This window comes from Chenopodium album, chromosome 19, assembly GCF_948465745.1.
Source record: "Chenopodium album chromosome 19, dcCheAlbu1.1, whole genome shotgun sequence".
NCBI lineage: Eukaryota > Viridiplantae > Streptophyta > Magnoliopsida > Caryophyllales > Amaranthaceae > Chenopodium > Chenopodium album.
The window spans coordinates 6,526,451-6,553,261 of record NC_137852.1 but is presented as its reverse complement, the minus strand read 5'-3'; the positions used below and the strand labels follow the sequence as shown (position 1 = coordinate 6,553,261).

At 35.9% G+C, this 26,811-nt stretch overlaps 3 protein-coding genes across 7 annotated transcripts; 2 read left to right on the top strand and 1 right to left on the bottom strand.

Moving 5' to 3' along the window:
* Positions 1–336: 336 nt before the first annotated feature.
* LOC145594494 (cellulose synthase A catalytic subunit 3 [UDP-forming]-like) lies at positions 337–6,372 on the bottom strand. Its single transcript, XM_081650803.1, has 13 exons — positions 6,062–6,372; positions 5,767–5,959; positions 5,319–5,537; positions 5,039–5,231; positions 4,568–4,834; positions 4,116–4,461; positions 3,841–3,978; positions 3,508–3,633; positions 3,202–3,414; positions 2,805–3,069; positions 2,281–2,483; positions 1,473–1,823; positions 337–1,250 (listed from the first exon to the last, which is right to left on the bottom strand). Exons 1-13 carry the CDS (start codon positions 6,074–6,076, stop codon positions 666–668), a joined length of 3,114 nt encoding a protein of 1,037 aa, XP_081506929.1. The 5' UTR covers positions 6,077–6,372; the 3' UTR covers positions 337–665.
* A 1,811-nt stretch (positions 6,373–8,183) lies between these two features.
* LOC145594493 (uncharacterized) lies at positions 8,184–16,474 on the top strand. Of its 3 annotated transcripts, none has more exons than XM_081650800.1 (13): positions 8,184–8,239; positions 10,443–10,510; positions 11,825–11,906; positions 13,088–13,171; positions 13,309–13,348; positions 13,434–13,479; positions 14,271–14,329; positions 14,845–14,912; positions 15,247–15,330; positions 15,467–15,586; positions 15,685–15,786; positions 15,876–15,943; positions 16,312–16,473. In XM_081650800.1, the coding sequence occupies exons 1-13, from the start codon at positions 8,184–8,186 to the stop codon at positions 16,389–16,391; spliced, it is 957 nt and encodes a 318-aa protein (XP_081506926.1). In that variant the 3' UTR covers positions 16,392–16,473. The 3 variants fall into 3 exon arrangements, with proteins under 3 accessions (XP_081506926.1, XP_081506927.1, XP_081506928.1); XM_081650801.1 differs by having other exon boundaries at positions 15,485–15,586; positions 16,312–16,462; XM_081650802.1 differs by lacking the exon at positions 15,467–15,586 and having other exon boundaries at positions 16,312–16,474.
* A 3,713-nt stretch (positions 16,475–20,187) lies between these two features.
* On the top strand, positions 20,188–25,659 carry LOC145594643 (nuclear transcription factor Y subunit A-1-like). 3 transcript variants are annotated; one of them, XM_081650971.1, is made up of 7 exons: positions 20,188–20,418; positions 21,015–21,386; positions 21,900–22,003; positions 22,185–22,253; positions 23,174–23,338; positions 24,610–25,055; positions 25,317–25,659. In XM_081650971.1, exons 2-6 carry the CDS (start codon positions 21,110–21,112, stop codon positions 25,009–25,011), a joined length of 1,017 nt encoding a protein of 338 aa, XP_081507097.1. In that variant the 5' UTR covers positions 20,188–20,418; positions 21,015–21,109; the 3' UTR covers positions 25,012–25,055; positions 25,317–25,659. The 3 variants fall into 3 exon arrangements, with proteins under 3 accessions (XP_081507097.1, XP_081507096.1, XP_081507098.1); XM_081650970.1 differs by having other exon boundaries at positions 20,189–20,418; positions 21,897–22,003; XM_081650972.1 differs by having other exon boundaries at positions 20,192–20,418; positions 21,903–22,003.
* The last annotated feature ends 1,152 nt before the right edge of the window (positions 25,660–26,811 follow it).

Sequence of the window (26,811 nt, the reverse complement as noted above, 5' to 3'; positions counted from 1 at the left end):
GATATTTGGGTATGGGACTATGGGTCTTGGGGGGCCGTATCTGAATGGATCAACCCTATTATTATTTTAACTTATCCATGGGACTTTTTGCCTTTTTTCGTATACAAGATCTAATTTTAATTACCACTCCATTTCATATTTTTTGTAACGATTTGACATAAACTAGAACGGAAAAATGTCTAATCGTTGCAAATAATGTAAAACGAATGTAGCATTTTTTATTAATTTTATTTGGAGTCCACGTGTCTTCTTCCTATTCCACTACTTTCCCAATTTATAATTTATACATCAAAAATTCAAACTCACACTAATTTTCATGTATATGTTGCAGAGATCTCGTCCAATCCAATAATAATAATCATAATAATAATATTAATATTAATACCAAGTAGTATATGAATCCAATGATAATAATAATAGTAATACAGATTAGAGAATACACACTAGCAAGCAGCAAGTCACAAACAATGTAATAGTATTGCTTGCCTTACATGCTCACATCTTCAGCAGAAGTGCAGCACATCAGGAGTACTGACTTAACTCACTTGAGTAAATAGCTAAGCTACCTAACCAATTATAATATCATCTAATCATAAATATACTTACTTATATGGACATCACTACTCTATTATTTTGACTAATTTCACAGTCATGCATCATCTCATTTAACAATAGTTGCCACAGACCTCCAGATCAGGCCCGGACACCTTCGTTATGAACGGATTCACTCGAACCCATAATAGAGAAAATATGGATGCTAGGAGGACTGACCACACCACCACTATAGTTGGGGTTCGGTTTTGACGTCCCATGAGACCCTTGAGGAAAGGATAAAGGTGTAGAATCACCCACAGTGCAAAGAACAGCTTCCCAAACAGCGGACCCCATGACTGAAACCCGCTGTCAATTGCGTTTGAGATGCCTGCTACTACTCCCACCAAGTTTATAATCAGAAGGGTTGTGGGTGGGATAAGCAGGGTTGTCCACTTGAACATGTATAGCTCTGTATAATCACCGTCTTCATCTGAGGCCTTGGAGGTCACTGTGAAATTGGTGTCGATGCCTGCTAGAACTTTTAGCAGACCTTGACACACTGCAAACAGATGAGCAGAAACACCACCGATCACCCAGAACTGCTCGTTTCTCCACCATTCGTCTATGCCTACACCACTCCACCTCATCTCCAATATACCCGTTGAAAAGATGGATAAGAAGAGGGATATAAACCAGATACTTGCCAGATTTGTGATCTGTCAACCAAAACCGACATTTTATATTCAGAATATCACAAGTTATGTGCAGGAGCATGCATTTAAACTTTGTGCAGATGTTAGCATAATTAAACAATAAAACTCGAGTCCATAGTTTGATCCCAACTCAAGAACATGTCACATGCTTGACACTGAGATAATAAAGAGCTTGGATAGCAACTTATTATTATGTGGCAAATGTTTAAAGGATGAAGAAAATACCTGCGGGATAATGAACTTGCTTGTCAGCAGACAGACAGCGGGGATAGTACAGTATAAAACAAGAGGAATGGCAGTGATTGGGTAAATTGTGGTGTTTACATAAGCAAAGCGTTCAAGCCATTTGAGCCTTCCACCATATCCATACCAAATAGGACAGTGCCGACTGAAAAGAATTTCAATGGAGCCAAGAGCCCACCGAAGCACTTGGTTTAACCGGTCAGAAAGGTTAATAGGTGCAGAACCTTTGAAGGCTGGGCGCTTTGGCATACAGTAAATTGATCGCCAACCACGAGCATGCATCTTAAAACCCGTCAGAATATCTTCTGTCACTGAACCATAAATCCACCCAATCTGCAGGCCAAAAAAAAATTAGTGATCCAAAGTCCAGGCAAAAATATCAAACCAAGGCTATAAACCTTCCTGGGGGCGCAACCATAGACATTATAACACGAAAGCAAATAAATTAGACTAGAAATCAATTATTCACCAATTGGAAATCAAGGACGACCAAACCGAAACAAGTACTATGGCATTGATCAATTAGCCCAAGGAGTAGCTTGTATAAGAAAAACTTTGAACAAGCTAAGAGATTATTACCCCCCAAAATATAAAATGTGAGAGAAGTCATTCAGTCATTATATGGCAATGAGATGACAGCAACAACTCTACTGCCACTATTTTCAATTTACACAATGTAAGGCAGCCTCAATACAAATGCAAAATCCAACTTAGTCAACAATTACATATCAATGAGATCAAAATGTTGAGCACGATAAAAATTGGAGTAAATGGTGAAAAGCTCACGCACCTCACTTCCCCAATCTGTTTTGTCTTCATAACCACAGCTAATGACATGAATGGCCTCCTTTAGGAGTGTATCAGAGTCCGTGTCTGGTGGTATTCCGCCATTTTCCATTAGTGTGGTAGCTACAAAGACAGTAGACATACCAAACCTATTCTCCAGACTAGCCTGAGACATGAGCATAGCTTTTTCATCGTCGAATCCAGTACCTGTTTCAGAAATTTGTAAGGACCAACTATAACCATCACATGAATTGTAAGGGTAAAAGACCCACCACCCCTCAACAAAGAAAGGGAAAAATTAAAGTCTCCTTCATAAAGAATGGAAATTAAAGACGGAGATATTTTTTTCTCGAAAAAAAAAATGGTGGTATTTTAAGGATCATGGCTACTTCCAAAGAGAAACATTATTGGTCTAATGTGAACTGCTCCAAACAGGGTATTGTTTACCAATGTTGCTTCATCAAAATCACAAGCTAAATAACTAGAGTTTTGTCAGCTATAGATAACGACAAATGATGTTCAATATACCTTCAATGCCTTCTTCAATATCCTCCAAATTAAAAACTGGCACAGTAGGATCAATATGCTTGCTAGATTTCTTTTTGTCAGAGCCCTTCTTACTTGCTTTTGAGCTTTTCTTCCGTGATCCGCCACAGAGTAATGAGAACAATCCCTTTTTCTTGTTCTTGGGCTTGTGAGGGGGCTCATAACCATATAATGCAGTTCTATTAAATACACAACCAGTACCCACATAAACTGGACCTTGAATGCCATCCAATCCTCTCAAGTTAATCTGAAATCCAGAAGCAGCATTGGTATTTCGTAGTACTACTATTGCTGAAACCATCTGAGAGTGGTACTATTCCTACTAGGACAATAATGAACACCTCTGTAGCAACAAACCTAAGAAAGATATGAGACTTACGTCAAAGAAAACAGTGTTGCGGTTGGCATATCTATCATTCCTATCAATACCATCAAACCTCTGCGGAAACTGCACATAACAAACATATTTTCCAAGGTTTGGATCCATCATAAAACACATGGCTTCCCTCAAGGCCTTGCTGTTGTTTATGTAGTGATCACAGTCAAGATTCAATAAGAATGGCCCATTAGTAAGAACTGCTGAGACTCGAACCTGCCAAGGTATCATGTCATGCATTAGTATAGAGACAGGGAAACATCCTAACAATTAAGTCACGAATCACAGAAGTTTGGAATTTATACTTACAAGTGCATTCATAGCACCAGCCTTCTTGTGATGTTGGAATCCTGGACGCTTCTCACGAGAAACATAGACCAAACGTGGCAGCTCATTGCCATCAGTGTCTAGCCCTCCACTTTGACCCAAGAAAATCTGCAGTTCATGTTAAAGAACGGAATTACGATGCATAAAAAGGAGAAACAGCATGAATCCAGAAAGAATATTAAATACTAGACCAATTATCTTGGCACACAGTAAAGTCTAGAGTCTAATTCTATGATGTAAACCAGCCAAAGGAACCAGTATACTACCAAAAAGAGCATGTTGTTTCCTGAATCATGAAACTAAAAAGTAGGTTACCTGAATCATGCCTGGATGATCTCTAATATTGTTTCCTGGCCAAGGGGTGCCATCTTGCATCACCCATCCTTCTTCTGGGACTTTCTGTGCCTTGACGACCAGAGCATTGATGCGGACTTTAAATTCCTCATATTCCCTCTGCAAAAAAAGAACTATAGGTGACAATGTATACTCCGTTTTTTTTTTTTTGGAAACAACAAAAGAATTATAGGTGACAATGTATACTCCATATATAGCAAAGCAATAGCATGGCCATTATAGAAAAACAATCTTACCTTCATGGCCCTGCGATCTTTAACAAATGATGTCTGAACTTTATCTTTCAGATAGTCAATCTTTTGAGCAAAATACCATTCAGGAGCCCTGGGCTCAATGTCATACTTCTTGCAGAAAGGAACCCACATCTTTGCAAACTCTGCTGTCTCTGACAAAGCTTCAAATGTTAACATGGCTGCTCCATCATCAGACACATAACATGCAACTTTGTCAACTGGGTAATCAACAGCCAGAATGGACAAAACTGTATTGGCCGTCACAAGTGGAGGCTCTTTCAATGGATCGACAGTACTAACAAATATATCGACAGCAGCTAATTGAGAAGTCTCCCCTTCACGATCATATCTATTTTCATCATCAAACCACTATTAGTGATATACAAAGCATAGATGGTTTAAGATCAGTCATGAATAAGTAGCAGATGGAATCCGGGTAAGGAAAAGAGCCTTGCCTTAGAGAAAGCCTGTCGAGATAGGTTTCACGGTTTACAGGAAGCCATTTAGGAAACTGATCCAATATCCAGGATATAGCAAACCATATCTCACATATGACTGATACGAGCCAAAGAGCATAGGCACCGGGAACAGGATTAGTAATACGATAGTGAAAGAAAATTCCAAGAATCACAAGGCGGAGAACAATGACCATCCTGTAAGGATTAATTTTAGATGACGGGATGGGGACCTTTCTTGACAGCGGCTGCCTAGCTTCATCATTCCTGCATAAAATCAAGGAAGAATCAAGACGTCATACTAGCTTATTTCTGAATTCTGAGTAATGTAGCTTTCAAGGGAACAGAAAATGCAAATCTAAGTAACAAACAATAATTCAGAAATGCTTAATCAAAAATCTGAAGTTTAGCAAATGTGCAAGGATATCAGACAGATACAGCCTAAACTAGAAATCAGAGATATGAACTTACAGTAAAGACTCATCTAATATATCAGTGGCAGCATCAGTATCAGCACCTCTTTCAGACGGAGGACGAGTACTATTAGCAGGTACAACATTCTTATCCTGCTTCATCTTCCATCCATCAACTCTCTCTTTCCAGGCTATGTTACCCAAGGGAGGCATGGCAAATTCTCTGAAAGTATCAGCTGTTCCAGTATGAGCTGCAAAAGTACAGTAATAAGGAATCAGAAATAAACATCCAGGGAAAAAGTATGCAATAATGAAAGTGAAATGATTACACAACATACATTTGTTTCCTCCATAAACACCGGCAGAGCCAACAGAATACCGATCAGGCGATCCAGTAGAAAACTCTCCTGATACCTCACGCCGGGCAATGGCATAGCTAGGAGCAGCAGTCTTCCCCAGCTCATAGCTGAGCGAGCGGTGCGCAGTATTAAGTTTATCATTCTGATTAAAATTAGAATCAGCATCCTCCTCAACATCTCCATGAGCAGCAGGACTTCCTAATACCATTATCCATTAAACAAACACATCCCATTAAAACAACTTCACCCCACATTCTAGTTAACAGTCCCATAACATAATAGATTACATTAAACAACTACAATAAACTATAGTAACTCAGCATTATAACTTTGACGGAACTTGATTTAATTTAATAAAATGCCCGTGCAGTAAAAAGTAATTAATTACGCAATCAATCAAAAACCCGAAAAGTTAATAAAATTTAACCTTTGTGACGCCTGTATCTAGTTTTGCATTGAGGACAAGACTGATAAGGTTGCTTCCTTTCATACTCATAACAAGGCCTGCAAACTGGGAATCCACATTCATCACACGCTACAAATGCTTCCCCATTCACTGCTTTTCCTACATTTTGTCCGCATATTTCGCATGATTTTTCTGTCACCCACTTTCCCTTTTCCTGTCAAAATATATTCATAACTCATCATTTTTACTTTTTTACAAAATTCCTCTATAATTTCAAAAAATGATGTTAGAAAATTATAGCAAGAAATGTACTTACCTCGCTTTCTGCCATCTTCACTTGCGTAAACTTCTCCTATGATCAAACCAGATTAACTCAATTGTATAAGTAACATAAATTTTACCCTAGATAAAATGATGGAAAAAGATTGATTCTTGGACAAAATCAAAATAAAAATCTAACCTTTAATTAATAGTTAGGGCTTTATGAAAATGAACCAAAGTTGGGGTTTTTGAAAGGAAATTAAAGTTTAAGGGCACTTTTATTATATGATCTTTGAATTGAAGAAGAGATTATCGATGAATAAATTTAAAAATCATGGAATTAGTAGTAGGGTTTTGTTCCAACACATACAGGTCAGTTGTCAGTGAAATGAAAGTAGAAGATGAATAAATAAAGTAGGATTATGAACTTAGTTGTGTAGTAGTGAGTTGTAAGAGAGTTATTCGTTTGATTAACTGTCTTTAATGTTACGAAAACGACTTTGATTTGTCATTTCTCAAAGTGTTAATGGTGTAATTAGCGTTATTACCGACAATCACTGCTCATCATTTTGTACAACTAACTTGACTCAAGTGCTGCTTAACAAGTGTTCATTATCAGTAAACTTTAATTAATTAATAGTACCTTGATTCTATAATTGTATGATTTTATAATTCACAATAAATTAAAAAAAAGACATTCTTCATGTGACCATATTTCTCGGCTTTGGCTTCATGCTATCTCTAACAACCTTAAATCAAAGCTTGACAAGTGTTGACTATTACGAATGTTCACACGACTTTTCTTCTTTCTTAATCCTATCCTCCGTCGCGTACAGGGTGTTTTTTTATTTTATTTTTTCACAGTTTTATATAGTAGATTATTAGTAGTCGACTCTAATTCTCTATTGGAATTAAGACTTTGATTAATTGATTGATTTGTATATAGTAACATGATTTTGTACATTTATACAAAATTCTCCTTCCTCCATTGCAATCTTTCGGAGTACGGAATAAATTCAAGTTTAACGCCAGTAAAAGTAAATTACAATAAGTGACAATTTTATAAATGCTAAATCGAGCATAAAGTTGTTAACTCAATTAATCTAAGTTCCTTCACTATAAAAATCAAGGGAAGAAACACATGTATTTACTCCATTGAGGTATCAAGGTAAAGAGGAGAATGTGCTATTATGCTAGGGGAATGTCATAATATCATTAAGTCTTATGTTTTTCATTGTTACAGGGAGGGAAATAAGGTGGCTGACAAAATATAATGAATAATTCTGTGTATTTCCCAAACAACCTAAACGGCCATACACAAATATATAGACTAAGATACTCGGAGGGCAAGGCCAAATAACCTAAAGATAATTACAAGATATTCTAAGACAATATTCACAATATTTATGTTTCCTAATAGTGGCAGATAGGCTTGCTAACTTAGGTGTTGGCCAAAGGGAGAGGGTCCTTTATTTTGATAGTCCTCCAATCGAAATAAAAGAGCTTCTTCGAGAGGATAGTTTAGGAGTCACCACTCTCTGGTTTGTAATTTAATGTCTGTTTTTATTTTGAATAAAAGGGCTTTCCTTCGTTTGCACCAAAAAAAAAAGGTATCAAGGTAAAGCCATGATCACTTATCGGTTATCATCCCTCTACCATTGTCCCAAATTTCTTTTTAAGTTTATTTCTTTGAGTTTACCTCATATCAAATTCATAAGTATTCGACGGTAATTGGGTCCATTAGTTGAGAAACATGAATCAAATATTATAAAAGTTTTCCAAATAAGGAAATGAAGTAAGTATTTAAAAACGACCGAAAATGTAGAGTGGAGTAACCAAACGAGTATCTAAAAACGAAGGGAGTAAAATAACAGGGCTTAGGGCCTGTTCTCATTGACTGAACTCAGCTGAACTGAACTGAAATGAATATTTTTATAAGAGAAGTAAATTAGGAGCTGAACTGAACTGAACTGAGCTAAGCTAAGCTAAGCTGAACTGAACTGAACTGAACTGAATTTCAACATAAGAGAACATGCCCTTATTGTTTGAGGAATGAGGATCCATGAAATGGGTAGTAATGTTAGGCCCAATAGATAGACCCATTTATCATTCTCCATTTTTATTTTTTGGAATACAGATACAGAAACCCATCTTCGTTGTACAGTATTGTATTATCAATGGCTTCCTTCAGTTCTTTGAAATCTGCTATTTTCGACAGAGAAGAAAGAAAACAGTAACTACTTTCCATCTCCCTTATTTTTTTCAATCATTCATTTTAGATTTTTAATTTATTAATTGCTTTTTTACAGAAAAGGTAATTGAAGAAGCGGATTGGGATGGAGAGGTGGATCCGGACAAGACTTGGTTACGAATGAAGAACTGTTTCCTAAGAGTGGCCAAAGAGGTCTTAGGGGAAGTAAGGGGAAGAACTTCGGTACAGAGAGATACTTCGTGGTGGAATGAAGAGGTGAAAGCAGTAATTAAGCAAAAAAGGGAATGCTATCAAGCCTTAGGAAAATGTAGGAGTGATGAAACCTTTGCAGCGTATAAGGAGGCTAAGAGTAAGGCAAAGGCAGCTGTTCGCCAAGCAAAAGAAAAGGCATATCAGGAGGTTTATGAAAAGCTTGATTCCAAGGAGGGAGAAAGGATCATTTATAAGATGGCAAAGAGAAGACAAGAGGCAAGGAAGGATATTGGCATGGTGAAGTGTGTCAAAGATAAGAACCAAATGGTCCTAGTGCAAGAGGAGGGCATCAAGGACAGGTGGAAGGGGTACTTCGATGAATTATTTAATGGAAGTAATGGAGTTGTGATAGGAGATACCTCTATGAGTGATGAAGAAATCAACATGGAGTATGTGCGAAGGATTAGGAGAGTAGAGGTGGAGATTGCACTGAGGAAGATGAAACCTAAGAAGGCGGTTGGCCCTGATGGGGTACCGATAGAGGTGTGGAGGTGTTTGGGTAAGATTGGTATTGATTGGTTAACAAACCTTTTCAACAAGATATGGACGGCTACAAGGATCCCACAAGATTGGAGGAAGAGCACCTTGGTCCCGGTTTATAAAAACAAAGGAGACGCTCAAGATTGTTCTAACTATCGAGGAATTAAGCTTATGAGCCATACTATGAAGTTGTGGGAAAGGGTGATTGAACAAAGGTTGAGGGCATGCACAAGCATTTCAGATAACCAATTTGGTTTTATGCCTGGGAGATCTACTATGGAGGCAATCCATTTGATAAGACAAATGATGGAGTTTTATAGGGTAAAGAAGAAAGATCTTCATATGGTCTTTATTGATTTAGAGAAGGCATATGACAAGGTGCCAAGAGAGATACTTTGGTGGGCAATGTTGAAGAAAGGTATCCCACGAAGGTATGTAGACCTAGTTAAGGATATGTATCGGGATGTGTCAACAAATGTGAGGACATGCGGAGGGTTGACAAAAGATTTCCCTATTACAATCGGATTGCATCAAGGGTCTGCATTAAGCCCTTTTCTTTTTGCAACGGTTCTAGATGAATTAACTAGACCAATTCAAGATGAGGTTCCATGGTGTATGCTGTTCGCAGATGATATCGTTTTGGTGGATGAGACTAAGGATGGGGTTAATGTCAAGTTGGAGCAATGGAGGCAAAGGTTGGAATCTAGAGGGTTTAAGCTAAGTCGGAGTAAGACTGAATATTTGGTATGTCGTTTTGGCACTCAGAGGGGGACAAGCAATGAAGTGGTGAGTTTGGATGGAAAGGATTTGACCATGAGTGAATGTTTTAAGTACCTAGGGTCGATCATCCAGAAGAATGGTGACATTGATCAAGACGTGACCCACAGGATTAAGTCAGGGTGGCTTAAATGGAGAGCGGCCACGGGAGTGTTATGCGACCGCAGCATTCCCTTAAAGTTGAAGGGAAAATTCTACAGGACTGCCATAAGACCAGTGTTGCTCTATGGTACAGAATGTTGGGCTTCTAAGAAAGAGCATATTAAAAAGATGGAGGTTACGGAAATGCGCATGTTAAGGTGGATGTGTGGAAACACTTTAAGAGATAGAATCAGAAATGAGGTTATTCGCAAGAAAGTAGGTGTGGCGGGCATTGTAGATAAATTAAGGGAAAATCGTCTGCGTTGGTTTGGACATGTAAGACGGAGACCCGAGGGTGCACCGGTGCGAAGAGTGGAAGAGTGGGACCATGGAGGGATTAAACGAGGAAGAGGGAGACCAAAGATGACTTGGTTGGAAGGAGTGAGGAAGGATATGAAGTGCATGGATTTACGTGAGGATGAAGTTTTGGATCGTAAGGGATGGAGGAGAAAGATTTATGTTGATGACTACACGGAATAATCAAATTTGGTTCATGTTAGCCGACCCCACTTTTGGGATTAAGGCTTTGATTGATTGATTGATTGATTGCTTTTGGATGGATGTTTGTGTTCAGGCATTATCAAGCTCATATCAGAGGCCTCAACGCTTACGATAAACACAAGAAATTCTTAAACGACTATGGTATTTTTCTTATACTCACTCTTTTTGAATGTTATTGTGCCCATTATTGTGTTGTCGAATTAAATTAGGTTTTTTATATTTGGGGTTAAAATCAATCGATGTTTTTCTACGATTATTTTGTTGTTGGATTAAACTAGGTTTTAGGTATTTGGAATTGGAAAAAATCGATATTTTTCTACCCTAATATTGTTGTCGGATTGAATTAGGTTTTAGGTGTATTTGGGATTGGAATCTATTGACTAAATAAGCTACAATTAAGTTAATCCTAGCTTGAAAGCTTTTGAAGAAAATTGTTTTTATGTTGCAATGTCAATTGAAAACTCTGATTAATGGTTTAGAAAATACTAGTGCAGTAATGTTCTTATGTAGAAGTTGGGCACCTTGACATGTGCACTTAAAGGAGCATTTTTACTTGCCAAATCATGGTGCCCTAAACTAATTGGATGGTGAACAGTCCTCTCCGCTAAGGAGGTTGGGGGCTACAATCATCCGTACAACCGTTTGCTTACTTCTATTCTAGGTAACATCCCCCCCAAAATTTAGTTTTGAGCCGTAGTTTATTACGTAGTACATACAAACTCACTGTCAAGCCAAAAATTTACGACCATTGATGAAACGGGCTGTAAAGTTAATCTAGACAATTGTATTGCATGCAACTAGAACTTTCCTCTTCATTGTCTATAGAAGCTCCCAAGGTGGCATATGGAAAATTGTAGGCCTATTGTGTATTTGAAGATTGAATTTACTTTTTTCAACCCCTGTGTTATTGTTGGTATTTCACAAAGGGAATTTTGGCCTTTGGGGTCAATGGAAGTCCTAAAGAGGAGAGTGGTGATTCCAATTTTATCTCGAAATATGAATTTTACACTGTTGGTCTGTTGGATGCTTTGCAGTATTTGTTCATACAGAATGGCCTGAGTTTTATGTTCTTTATTAACTGGATTTGTTTTGGCTGAACATTGCTTAAAACAAAAGGAACAATTAATCGAGGCCATACATCTTATAAACTAGTTCCTAGAAAAAAAGTAAATATAAGCTTGACAGATTTCCTTCTACACAGGTGTAATTTGCATATATAGCTCAATAACTGTCAATGTGTCATGTTGTAACGGCTCTTTTAATAAACAAAATAAGGCTCTAGATGTGAATTATGGCTCTTGTTTTCCACATTGATGATTTATATGAATTGTCTGCATATTCCACAATGTGAATTATAGTGATCATGGTCCACAATTCCACATAAAGGTTCCCCTCTCCCTCTTTTGTGTCTATGTGACCTAAAGTATAGTGAAAGACTTATTTCCTCTTGTGCAGTCAAGTATTATGGGAAAGAAAGACCTGCAGATCGGAAGTTACCCATTAAAACTGATAAAGATGCCCTAAGAGAGGGATATCGGTATGTAAAGCTTCTCAATTCGTCTTTCTGTATGCTGATAGCTCAGTGTCTTTCATCTTAATGGTCCTATATGATATTTGTTTAATGATGCAGAATCTCTTCTATCATTGGTGCTCTGGAAATTAGTTTAGTTTAGTTTCTTGGATATACGTAATGCAAAAAAAATTCTACTTGCTACTCCTTATCAGCTTGTAATATTTGCTATTGAATATATTTTTTAACCTATGTGGCTTTACATCCTTCTAATTGGCTTAGTTTTTTTTGTTAATAATTTTTTTCAACGTGCCACAACACTTGTTTGCCTTGTAGCCTTTTTTTTCACTTCTAGCTTCTTGGGTATTTTTATTATATTTATTTACTGATCTATTGATTCAATGCTATAATTGTATCCAACTTTCCATTTCTAGCTAAATGTAAAAGTCTTGTTATTTAGATTACAGAAACTACATTTGAACTTAGTAAAAGACGCTATATGGAAATTCTTTTTAAATAATAAAATTAGGGGTGTGTGTGTGTGTGTGTGTGTTAACTTTTTATAGTTTTACAGGGCTTCCTGTTTTGTCTGTCAGGAAAGGGTTTGGAAACATGTAAATTGACTTGTTTACAGGGATAGGAAATCATAGGATACTGTAAGTCTTTTTACCAGTGAATATAGTGCTTTGGTGTGATACAGATCTCAAAAATGAATTTGAAGTGTCATACTGTCATATGATGTGATTTCTCATCAAAATGTGGTTTTCTTTGAGGAAAATACTGTGTCACTTCAGCTGTACACTATATGCTTAAGTTAAACATGGGTGACTCTTGCTGCAGTGCAGTTTGCCTTTGCCATAAACGTATCTTTTCAATAAACACTGAACATTATAAACATGCTCTCTTGATTTTCTGAGGCACTCCTAAATTTATGCTATTTGTAATAAAAGTAATATCTTTATCAAAGTGGCTGACTTTCTTAAAACATTTGTGCTAATTTCCTTTTAAGGCTGCATTCTGTGCCACTTACCTTTGGCCATATTCAATTACATAAATGTCACAATCAGTACATTGTGATCATATTGCTGAATTTCTTTCTGCTTAATTCTTTTCTCTTGTTAAGTTTTGGCCTTTGGGTATAAAATCTATATCCTGGAATTGTTTATGATCAATAGTGACATAGCTTCCTTATTTTCTTGCTTGTTAAGGTTTATACGCACTGAAGAGGATGACATGGACACAGCTTGGGAGCAAAGGCTTGTCAAGCGTTACTATGATAAGCTCTTTAAAGAGTATCCTTCTCTATGAAGAGTTTCCATGATTCCAATATTATTTTGAATCATCTTTTGTTGACATTTAGCTTGTAAGGCATGCTGACATGTAAATGCGTAGATGGTTGTTCCTTGTTGAAAGCCTTTACTCAATGTAGATATTGCATTGCTGATATGACAAAATATAAGAGTGGCAAGGTACATGGAGTTAGTAGTAATGTGGTGTACATACTTGGGACCATTTTCAATGTTCTTCTGATTACGAATATATTCTCTTTTACAGATTGGCTTGAGGTGGAGAACAGAAAAGGAAGTCATATCTGGAAAAGGTTAGTTTATGACAATGCTTGTTGGCATTTTTATCCTTGTAAGGTACAGGGTTAGTTAACTAATTACTTACTAGGGTAATTCTAGCTTACACCACTGGTAACCTTTATACATTTGGTGAATTTTGTGTCACGCTCTTTTTCATGCTGCTGGTTTGATGAGGTATTTGTGCTTCCTGGGCAGCTAAGGAAACCAGAAAACAAAATGAACTACTCTGAGATGATCAAAAAGGTTACAGTCTCTTGGTACCTTTAGCCGTAAAGGGTCTCTGGTATCACAGTGCCCAAGTTTATTTATTATATATAAACAATGGTTTAAATACTATTAGTTAAATAAGCACAAAATAGACAATTTTATAAGGTATATATACGTAGTATATTTTATTGCTCAATAGCTCAAAGCTGGGTGATATAAGCTCTAGAAATCTCCTTTCCATCTATTTGATTGTTTATTTGTCTAATGTCATATTAGTGGGTGCGTGTTTATATTATTGTAATGGCTATAACTTCTTTAGGAAGTAGACTAAAAATTCTTTATTGTGTATCTGAGTGCTGTGGCACATATTGGAAATCACTTTCATTAATATATCAATAGATAATTCCATCTCTATGTATTTAGTGTCTTGAGAAATCTGCCTATCAACATGGCAACAGTTTTGTAGGCCATATCATTTGAGATGGTGAAGTTTGATGTTTACGCATGTTTGACTTGTCATAACTCCTGAAGAAGTGACTATAAGGAATTAGTCACTGAACTGAAGTTTCTGAAAGTAACCAGTTTTCTTGTTTGTCAGGGCAGTTCATTTGTGGTAACAAGCATTGTGATGAAAAAAATGGGTTAGCTAGCTTTGAGGTAAATACTTAATTTGTCAATGGTTATTGGTTAATTTGTTCATCATTGAATGCTTGTTTTTCTTACAGTTAAAAACTTTACAAAATTTGATGAGTGGGTTTGTTTTTGTTAAAGGAGTTCTCAGATTTCCCATGTTTCCCCTAAATTAATCAGAATATGTGCTACCCTATGCTTCTAGATTGCTTCCTGCATGTTTATGGCATTGATGAAAATTGTTCTAGGGATGGGCTATAACAACTGTGACTGTTGAATTTGATTATATATGAGTTCAAATTGTATAATGTAGTAATGTCCAACTAAGTTCAATCAGGTGATATGATTCTTTTGTGGGCAACAAACTTAATATAAGCCCCTTCCACTCAAAGTATTCTTTACTATGGCTTTAGTCCTACTATTTCGGAAGGAGAAATGCATATGGGTATCATTTTGTTAAGTTTTTTCTTTAGTGAAAACTCTCTTGTGCATATCTCATGTTTTTTTGTTTTTTTTTTTGGCTTTGGCTTGCTGTCTTTCAGGTGAATTTTTCTTATTTTGAGGCAGGAGAAAGCAAGCAAGCTCTTGTCAAACTGGTAACATGTGAGAGGTTAGTTCCTTGTATGAAGACTCGTTTTGCTTGAGCTGCAATTATGGCAATGCACTTAAATGATTGGTTGAGTATGTCAATATAAGCATTTCAATTGTAAGCATCTTACTTCCTTGGAATAATGCCAGAACAAGTCATCTTCATCAAGGCATGCTTTCTTATTGCATCCAATAATAGCCATGTAGTTATGGAAGGGGGTTCTACTGGATGTTCTGTGACACTTTTGTTTTGTCATTGTAATTTTTTTTCAAGATCGTCTTCATCTACTCCATATAACTGTATGTACTAAATATATCTTACCTTATTTACTACTGATTTACTCCGCTCCATATAGGTGTGCAGAAAAGCTCCACTATAGAAGAAATAGAGAAAGGGAGCAATTAGAAAGGCAACAGAGAGAAGATAATAAAAGAAACGGGTATTATAGAAGAAACAGTTCATCTGTTTTGACCTGTTTTTCTTGAACCTGCATGGCTACAGAGGCTGTTTTGAATTAAGTTTTTCATACATACAGACATATGGCTACTATGAATTTATGAGGTTAATTGATGCAGTTACTTGGATTCTGTTAGGAAAGCACCTAGCAGTGATGAAGAGCTGGATGAGGAATATAACATTGACCAAAGCAGAACAAAGTCAGAACCTAGGGATAAAGAAAGCTCCAAGAGACGAAGGTAATTAAAGGTCTATATGCTTTCATTTGTAATTTCGGTAGCACAATTTCTTCTATCTATCATGCGCATGTATTACTTGGTCCTTGACTCTTTGTTAGGAAAGCACCTAGAAGTGATGAAGAGGTGGATGAGGAAGATAACATTGATCAAAGCAGAACAAAGTCAGAATCTAGGGATAAAGAAAACTCCAAGAGACGAAGGTAATAAAAAGTTCTATATGCATTCATATGTAATTTCGAAGGAACAATCTCTTCCTCTCTTATGGGCTATATATATCATTTGATTATAGGGGAAGATCTAGCAGTGGTGACGCTACTGACGAAGATGTTGAGAGGAGCAAAGATGGAAAGAAAAAAGGTTCAAAACTAGTTCATTATTATAATATTATTATTGATTGCTATCTCATGTTTTCCAGTTATTTGCAACCGGCTTCATAGTTATCTTGTCATACTCTACACTCAAATGGTTAATGGTTTCCAACTTGCCATAAAGCTGCACAAATCATCTCTTGCTTTGCAACCACATTAGGCAGGCTCAATACTTAGCAGTATGAGGCAACACATATAATTAGGAAACCGTGTTAGAAACTGAAGCCAAACCAACAGTTTAGCCAGGCCTAATACCATCCAGGCAGAAATGCTGTGATTCATCTTGCTCTGAACTTGTCATTTACATATCATTTGGTTGCTTGAAATTCACTGTTCAAGTTCCTTTTAAACTCACAGGAAAAAGGGCCTTAGTTTCCGGGGCAAATCATGAAGAAGATGAAAACTTTGATGAGTTTATGGAAGGAATGTTCCCGTGATGTTCATGCATAGTCTGAAATTTACTATTGTAAATTGTAAATATTATTATAAGGTGTACTGCATTATGTTTTGATATGTATCATAAGTCGTGGACAATTTCTATTGTACAACCATGTACCATGGTTGTTGTGTGTCCTCAAATCATGATTGAAATCCAATTTTCTCGGAGATTAGATGGAATACATTGAGGGCTAATTATGTTTTATGTAGCTATTCCCTTTTAGGCGTAAAGTGATGCTTACACAAGTGCAATTAAGGAATGCTTGTGAATGAGTGCTTAAGTGCAATTCAGGAATGCTTATGAATGAATAATGGTCATTGAGCGGTATCGGCGTCAGCAGACGTCATCTTGCTAATGGTCATGGTCCCATTATAAAATTTGTCATTAGGTTAACATTAATAAAAGTGGTTGTAACTTTAATTTGTGAGTGGTGGTGCTGACATGACATACGATTGTTGCTATCATCAATTAACCTTTGGCCATGCCATTATTTGTCGATGGATTTATAGATAAGCAAACATTTGCTTGTGGCCTAATTTTAATCTTTTACACCACTATGCTCATCTCTTTTATGCACTTAACACTAAACTCATTTTATATGTACTAACTACTAACTTCGTACATATCATCATCGTCTCCTAGAACTAATTCCTAAACTAAAATAATAATGCTTTGTGACTAAAATTTTCTATACGATATGGGAAGATGATTGAACTGACCTAAATGTCGATGAAACTAGGTTTACCTTCTTATAAGAGCTTTTTCGAGAATTCAGACTTGACGATTCGTTTGGTAAGCGATTATAGTTGACAGTTGACATTGATGGTAAAGGTTATTAATTTGTATGGAAGTGTCATTCATGTTAACCTTACAAAAATGCAATTCAATTTAGAGATAAAGAGTATTTGTTTTTGCTAATAAAAGGGGTTAAAAGTAGACTATTAATGCAATAATAGAGGAAAGGAAAGTACAAAACATAATATGGAGAAAGGTAGTTTCGTAGTTTTGTGAATTCTGGTATGAGCTGTGAGTTGTACCTAAGTAGCCACCACGTGTCTATCCACTAAGCACGTGCTAGTAAGCGCGTGATACATACATACTTAGTATTGAAGAAGTATTTTTTTTTTTTTTTTTTTGAAAGAAGTCCCAAAGGACACTAAATTTCATTAATATAAGCCATACGGCATCTACAATTGACAATGAACGATAATGAAAACGAATTTAACAAAACCAAACAAGAATTAATCGGGGAAGGGCTAAGAATCCAAATATATAAATATAACAATTCGGCATATTCTCGATTCGTTGTCTCATACAACTTTTTGAGTAGATCCGTCGTCGCTTCACAATTTTGTAAGAAAGTTAATTCTTGTGCTGATTCTGTAAACCGAATCCGAGCCCTAATCAATAGTAGCTCCGCACAACCGGAGACCAAATTAAGCACAAATAAAACCTTGTCTTTCGAAGGAGATCGAAAAAACCTTGTCTTTCGAAGGAGATAAACCCTTTCTTTCGAGGGAGACATTATTGTAACCTAAAACAAAAGGCTTAAAAGAAAATAAAGATTGGGGCTTTCCACCGGTGAAATCCGATGGAAACCCCTTGAAAATTGACAATGGAGACTAGGTTTAGGAGAGAGAAGAGAGAAAAGGAGGCTAGGGTTTTTTAATTTGGTTGTATTTGTATATTCATTATCTTTAATTTGAAGAAGTATTTTTTAGTTATTGGTAGAAATGCTACCTATGTTTGAGACATTACGCCGTCTATCTCTACTACTACCTTACCTTAACTTGGGCTTGACTCATTATTTTTACTCCGCTTCTACTGAGGCGACAGCTGTGCCGTTGAATTCATCAACACGTGGCACGTTGTTGTATGTGCTAGCCCACCTTAAATCATCATGTTTTCCTATGACACGTGGTGCCGTGGCAACCAACTTGATGGGAATAATTTACAATCATTGTACAATTTCTTTGTACTTCCTCCCTTTTACAACACTCTAAATATTTCTATTTAGGTACTACTACAAACTTACTCCTTATAATTCTTATTACGAGTATACCCTAATTGTATTGTAACATGCATATTGATTGTCACTCTTGGTACTTCTTTCATAAATACTTCTATCAAAAGTAAATGTGTTGTTTTTGTTATATAATTGTTTTTTTTTTGGGTTACTACGGAGTATTGTATTTTATAACATACATATTGATTGTCGATTTGAAACTTTCAAAGTGTTTTATCCGCCAATTCGAGATAAGTTGAGATCCATAAAGTTCCGGCTTGTTAGGATAGTTATTTTTTTTTAATTAAGTGGTGTATATGTATACAACACCACCAATATACATGTAGTACTATATACTTGAAAAGGTAATCTTAATATAATAAAGAATAGTCATTAGGTAACACATAGACATTTTGATAAAAATAGCTTATTACATTAATACTAGAATAAGTTGAAAAGGTTTACATACGGAGTGTGATTTAAAGTCTAAATCATGAGAGCAATTTTGATAGCACTACTTTTAAGAAAATTCAATATAGGTACGTTGTATATTCACAGCTATTTATCTTAATCTCAAGAGTTGGGATTTTGGGTGCCATTTTCACTTTTCTCCTTGTTAATTATATAATCCACTATAGGTACTTGTAATTCGAATAATTTGTATGTACACTTCTACGTACTCCATTTGAATTTAAATGCCATTTTATATAGAATAAAGTTACATGTACTAGGTATTATTTAAAAATCTATTAATTTTAGTATAAAGAACTTAAAGTTTACTAAAACCTAGTAAGAGTTGTTCTAATTTATGATAATTTGGAAGAAATCCATCTCTATGTGTTAGAGGACCAACTCAACCAAAAGCTTAAGCTTATGGTTGAGGCCCAGAAATATATTTTATACTCTATCACTCCCCCTCACATGAAAGGCCCTTTGGGCTTCAAATGTGGATGCAACACAGGCCCACCCATATCTGGTGCGAATTAATTCCACTTCGAAGGAGGGGCGGATGAGATTCGAACCCGTGACCTTTGTGTCACGCTGGCTCTGATACCATGTTACAGGACCAATTCAACCAAAAGCTTAAGCTTATGGTTGAGGCCCAGGAATATGTTTTATACTCTATCACTATGTAATAAATACTGTTTAAAATAATCAAAGCTAGGGGTATGTATATATAAGATAATAAATATTATTATCTAATTTTATCGCGTCAAATACAGGCTGAAAAATAAGAAGATAATATAAATAAAATTAATATGTGTAATTACTCCACATATTAGTAGCAAGCTGATAAATGGTACAGTACGCACGTAATATGGATAAGAAATTAATAATCACTTGGTAAGACTCTTACGGTTTTTACTTCAAATCTAAGAGTTTTGGAATTTAAATCCTGTTAAGTGAGGGAATTTAGAAGTACTGATTCCCTTACCCTATCTCTTATTTTCAAGCGTTTAATCCCACAAACACTAAACCCCAAAAAAATACTTGTAAGGGTTAATGTCTAATCAAGACCATCCTTATCATTAAAATAGTGACAAAACACTTTAAAATGGTACGTAAGTAATACGGATGACTAAGCACTTAAAAATAATAAATTAATAATGAAATACAACAAGAAGAAGATAGAAAATTGGATAAAAGGGACAGCAAGGGCATAGAACAACTCTTGCGTGTATACCAAATTATAAACCCCCAATTATTAATTATTCATTTATTTATTTATTTTTAATAATTATTAATAGAGTGAGTAAAAAAAAAAAAAAAAAAAAAGAAAAAGAAAAAGGGAGCTAATATCTGGCAGAAGAGCAATTTGTGTGTGAATCTGAATTCAGAAAACAATAAGCAAGTTGATAGTTTCTCCGATGTTGGTGGTGCTGTCTCTCCTAAGGATGCAAAATTACCCAACTCATCACTCTTAATTTTCACTTCCTTTTTCTTCTTCTTCTTCCTTTAATTTCTTCTTCTCTGTTTTCTGGGAATTCTCCAACTTCTTCTGCTTTCTTCAGTCCCACCTGTAAGTTCTTTCTCTCTCTTTTCTTATTACTCTTGACTTTTGTTTACTAACTACTGTTTTTCTTTTACTTTTCCTCCTTTTTTCTGGGTTTTGATCCCAACTTCTATTATTATAATAACTTGATAATTCCATTTTCTGCTCACTTTTGGATTGTTTTCTGAATTTCATTTATGGGTTATGTATATTTTTTATTCAATTATTTCATGGAACGAACAAGTTCTAGTCTTTCAAAAAAAAAAAAAAAATAAATAAATAAATATTTTGTTCTACAGATTAACATGGTGTAGTTGGTAGGTAAGGAATTTGGGAATTTGTTTGATGCCCTATTGTGATTAATCAACTGATTATTAATTAACTAGATTTGATTATGCTTTCTCTGATTGCTTCTTTTGTAATTTGAATTTTGCTGATTTTCATGTTTTGGGATTTAATTACAGCAAGGAACTACTATAGATTATTGACTTGTTTAGGTTATCCATTTGATGTGTAACATGTTAAAGTTGTACTATTGAATTCCCAACTTTCTTTCTGCTACACTTTATAGAAAACTATTATTATTGTTGAATTAATTTAGGATTTTATCTTGACTTTTGCAGGACATAATTTTCTGAATTGCTTTTGTGTTTCCTGATCATAAAGTTTATAGATCTTGAGTTTAGAAATATTGGGTAAACTTATTTGGGGAGACATAATGCCCTCTAATGCTGGAAATGTGGAAGATCGGTTCCAAGTCGATGGAGGAGACAAATCTCAAAACATGTTGTTTGGACAGCCATGGTGGCGCGGTCTGAATAACAATGGTGTCTCTCCTACTTCAGCTTCAAACGACTCTTCCACTCGATCTGACAGTGGGGAGCCAGTAAATGGTTCTTCCTTGGTTGGCCCTTTTTCATTGCACATCAATGGGATGCAGGACACTGGAGCTAGTGTTTATAGAGAGACCCACACTGCTTTGGCCCCTCAATCGGGTATGCATCTATTTTTCTACGTGTGCTGTGATACTTAGCCGTCTGTTTTATCTTGTTTTAAGAGTATATTGTTGTGATCTAATGATGTTTCTTGCCATCTTTACATATTGATAGGAGGATGGATGTAAATAAGGTTTTATTGAATATAATGACTGCAGTTGTACAGTATTTTGAAGCAATAATATTACCATGTGAAGCAGCCTTCGATAAATAGCACTTGGAATTTTGCATATAACTCGAAATCTACTTTGTTTTCTGTATTAAGAGTGGGCTGAAAGTAGGGGGTGGGGGTGGGGACTGCTATTGAAGGCTCCTTTACTTTTTGCATCCTGTCATTGGGAGCAGATGGGTTGGTTTTTGTGTTGTATAAAATTTCATTGGGAGCAGTTGTGGTGGAATAAATTTGATGTGTATTTTTCAATGTAGATGGGAGAAACATTCCTTTCATGCTTAAGATTTCCTTTTACTTTGTCTTATGGGAGGTACTTACACTTTTTTTTTTTTGGTAAGAAGCAGAGAGGGATAACACACAAGAGACCAAACAAGTGCCATCTTCAATGCCACAAAATCTTGGAGATCAGTCGAATTCTCAAATGGAATTTGTTGGCCATTCAATGGTAAGAATCTCACCCTGAGTTCCTTTAAAGATTGACTTCTGAACCTGTGGTGGAGTTTGCTATAATTCTGTCCTGATAAACTAGATGATTATGATTTATGACTGTATGATAATGTTGGTGTTAGTTGAAGATCTTGGGGTACAAATATCTGATTCATGTTTGTACCCTTTTACTTTGGCAGGCTATGACATCATACCCATTCCAGGATCCGACTTATGGTGGAGCTATTTCTTATGCTCAAGTACAACAGGTATGCTTGGAAGTGTTTTATGCCAATCGACAACTTTGACCTTGCCTCTTGGGTCTGTTTTTAGATTTTGAGTTTTCTTATGCTGAATTATGATCATTATATTTTGGCATAAGGAATTGAGCTGAGCATATAATTTTCTTTGTGAATTTAACTAGCCTTTTGGCTTGTGCGGTGCGCAAACTTTTAGAAGTATAACTGGGAAAAATGTAGTTATTATGGAGTAATTTTTTGTTTCATATATCAAATACTTCGTAAAAAATATTAAGGTTTTGTCCGTCACCTTATTTCCACTTATCTCACAAAATATATTTCAAATGAGTTCTGTTCTGCTAATGGTTATTAAGGGGTTATCCAATTTCTACTTATAAAATAAGTACATATCAGTTTTATTAAGTTCAAATAAGTTAGATGAATTCATATGAAAGGGTGAATAAGAAGCACTCTTAATCATAAGAAATCTGAAAGTGATATCATTAGACATATATATAAATAGAGATTACACTACAATATTATAAAGCATAGAAAAGAAAAGGTCAAAGGAGGTGACATGTGGTGCCATGGGCTGGGTTTTTTAAATACTAGGTATAGAAGTGTGTAGATGATTGGTTTTGTGACCTCTTATCTACTTTGTCTGTTGAGGTTCTTGTTGAATACTGTATATCACTTGTTGGAATGAGCATAATGATAAAGGCAATAGTAGTACCCCCCCCCCCCCCCCACACACACACACACACACCCCCGCGCCCTTTTCCCTATGGATGAGGTTACAAGAAGGATTATTTATGTGGAATATGTGAATAATTTGTTAGTTTTCTTTTTGAAAAGGGTATATGGATTATTGAATGATATGTAAACCAGGCTGTCCCCTTTTTATGGTTTTTACCTCAGTAAATATTCTCTTTCCACTTGTATTTTCTTAGGTGATTCCTCAACTGTATGGATTGCACCAGAGTAGGATGCCACTGCCCCTTCCAATGGAGGAAGAACCTGTTTATGTTAACGCAAAGCAATATCATGGAATTTTAAGGCGCAGACAGTCCCGTGCTAAAGCTGAGTTGGAAAAGAAAGTTATTAAAGCTAGGAAGGTATGTGTGCTCTCACATATATATTTACAATCAATGTACTTATATTTTACTGCTGCCTTTGGCTTTTGCTTCTTTCGCTGGGGCATATGAAGGCTGAGAACAAGCTCAGTGTCAGGAGACCTGACCTGTGCTATCTAGTCTCTCATCTACTTTTGGTCAACTAATTGATGAAATCTTCACATGACTTTTCTCTTCTACATAATTCCTTTTACTGAATCGTCCTTCATAATGTGATATTGCAGTTTGGGAATTTCTGTTGTCTGAAATAGTTGTCATTCTTGTCAATGTTGTCTTCTTCTCATGTGGCTATGAGCCTATGATTCACAATAATTGATAATTGGAATTTCTTGGTAATTGTGGGAATTACGTAGTTTCCAATTTCTTAATCTGAAGGTTTTTATCATCATTTGCTCCTCTGAATCCATATTTGTTTGATCATATGTCATCACTAAACCTATGTATTCACAGTCCTTTGCATGCAGTGTAGTGTGTTTTCATTGTTATTGGATGTTGCTCCCCATCTCAATTAAAGGACGCTGCTTGATTACAAAGGAAAATTATTGTCTATTGATGGTATTGAGGATTTGGACATCAAAATATACGGGAGCTGTATCTTGATTATACTCCCTCCATTAAATTTTTATTGTATCAGCTTGTAATTACCCATTGTCATCTTCACTAGAGTTGAACTCAGGCTTTAAAGTTAGGTTATATTTCCTGCTCCATATTGCTTCATTAATGATGAACAGAGTAGTTTTCTTCGGAGCTGATTTTAAGTTCTGGGGATGATTTATCATCAAGAGAAGGATGGCTTTTGCTATAATAAATGAGATGAATATTTTACTTTTTTTTTTTTGGTGTTGAGGAGGCCTGCTAGCTAGTTAGGTAGCTTGGGTGTGAGTGGGAGCTCCTTCCTCGAAGGTTTTCCAACCACTCTCATTTACTTACAAGTTACAAAATGGCTTTGGTTGAGCTCTTACAGTATAATTTTTTGTTTAAAAAAAAAAGTGAATTTTGTTTGGGTTACAAAGTACTCTTTTCCATGAGATTCACAGATGTTTTGATGTGCTTCTTTTTGTGGCATTTTTCTTTCTGAGGTCTTTTAATTTTTGACTTGACTGTTGTATTTTTTGCCTCCTTTGTCAACTAGTGCATTTCACTACTCACTTTTCCCCTTCATATATTTATGCTGCTTCTTAGTTGATGCAAGCTTTTGTCTTGTTTTTTGATGGATTAATTTTGATCTTTATTTTTGGGGCCTTTTTCCACAGCCATATCTTCATGAATCTCGTCATGTACATGCTTTGCGAAGAGCTAGAGGTGCTGGAGGCCGTTTTCTCAATACAAAGAAGCTCGATGGCAATGATGCTAATAATGCTGCATCTAAAACTAATGCAAATACAGCAGCCAACCTTCAAATATGTTCCTCTGGTTCAGCACGTGGTGAACAGTTGTCCACAACATATTGTGCAAAAGCAGGTTCTTCTTGGAACCAACAAGAAGCGAGAGGTTTGATGATTTCAGACATGCACAAAGCGGATTCACATTCTAGTGGCAGCACTAATGTTCATGGTCTTTCATCATCATACCTATCATTTTCCGGTGCAAATGAAGAAAGAAACAACTATGGTCAGGGAGGAATGAAGGTGAATGGGGCTGTTTCTGTCAAGTAGGATCCACTTTATGCTTGAAGGGACGGCTGCCTCCTTATTGTCTGGTACTTACTTTATACTAAGACTAATGTTTTCCATTTCATAGTCCTTCAAATATTTGTCTGACTGACTCTACATAACAAGTTTTCCTGGAAAACTAAATTTCAATAGGCTTTTGACATGTGAATTGTCGCAGTTTCAATTTGTTGTCTGTTTATTTATAGGTAACAATTGTTTCCACTTCTGACCTCAGTAGTTGTGGGCACTGAGGATGAAACCCTTCGAACAACTATGTTTTGTTTGACTTGATATGTGTCTTAATGCAGGTTATGCAAGCAGTATTGGGCTCATCCAATTACGGAGAACAGTCTAGTAACCTTTCAAGTATGTGGAGTCTCAGGCAACTCATTCTTGGCTTTTGTTTATGCGGTTTACCCGGGTCGGGATGGAGGAGGAAATACAGGGTAGCAGGACTATGTTGTAATTTGCCTGCTCCTGTTTATCCTTCTCCTACAATCAACTTATGTATTGTGTATAATGTACTGAACTAATCTTGTAGAATTTTAAAGGATTGGCATTTCAAATTATGCGTGGATCTCTTGTTTAAACTATGAAGGATTCGATGAAACAATAATGGATAATGGTGTGCCTCTCTTATAGGTTTTTGGATGTGTTCCTTTGTTGGAGTTAGTATAGCACTGTGTATATAGTTAAATGGAGCATGGACAAGCAAGACTACTACCGTCCAGGAGGCGTGTTTTTAGTGATCATATTCATATTAGTGATCTGTGATCCTCCCTATTTTCCTGGTCATTTATTTATAAATTTTAGTTATATTTCGACTGACTTGGTCCATACTTCACTGAAACTCAACAAAGGAGGAATTTCACAATGCAAAATGTACAGAATTTTTGAAAGGTAAAGTTGTAAAATCAAAGCAATTTCTTAAGATAGACATTGAGATTTCCGTTTGTTGGATTTCTAAGGATTTGCTCTTTTCATGTATCCCAACTTGTATGATTTTATTGGTATTCAATAAAATTTAGTAGTTTCAGTAATTTTGGTAGGCACAATTCACCAACCAAATAAAGCATAAGCTTAGGTATTTTTTAAAGCGTTGTTGATTAAAATTAACTTGTAAAAGTTTATTACTGAACTATATACTAGCTTCATTCCCGGAGGCGTTTAATTGTTTTATACTCTCTTCGTTTTTAAATACTTGCTTCACTTTCCTTTTCTAGCCGTTTTTAAATACTTTATCTACTTCCTTATTTGGAAAGTTTTTATAATATTTAATTAATTCTCTCACCTAGTGGACCCATCATTAATCATATTTTATTAATTTCATGTTCTCTCTCCTCAATCTCTCTGCTACTTTGCTTTTTACAATTTTTTATTCTTCTATTTATCCTAAACCAACATAAAGTACAATGTCAACGGTGGGACGATTAGTCGAAGGCAAGACGAACAATTTTGGCTTCATAGATTCGAGGTCGCGTCTGCATCGTTCCAAGCATATAGCCGGGTCAACATTCCCAGCCTCGAAGCTATGACACCGTCATATTTTCCGCCATGCCCCCAATGAGATATTTGTGTGCATTCTTCCTAGCGTCTGCAATGCACACAACCTACCTCAAGTCCGGAGAAGGAATCAACATTGAATAACTATATTATAGCTATTCAACATTGAGTTGCCCACCTTCCCCTATAAAGCTTTATATTGTACCTCTTGTAAAATCTTAGTGAACACCCGACTGACGGTAATACAATAATGGGTCAAAATTTGTGAAAATGTGATAATAATACCCCGATTTTTTTGGT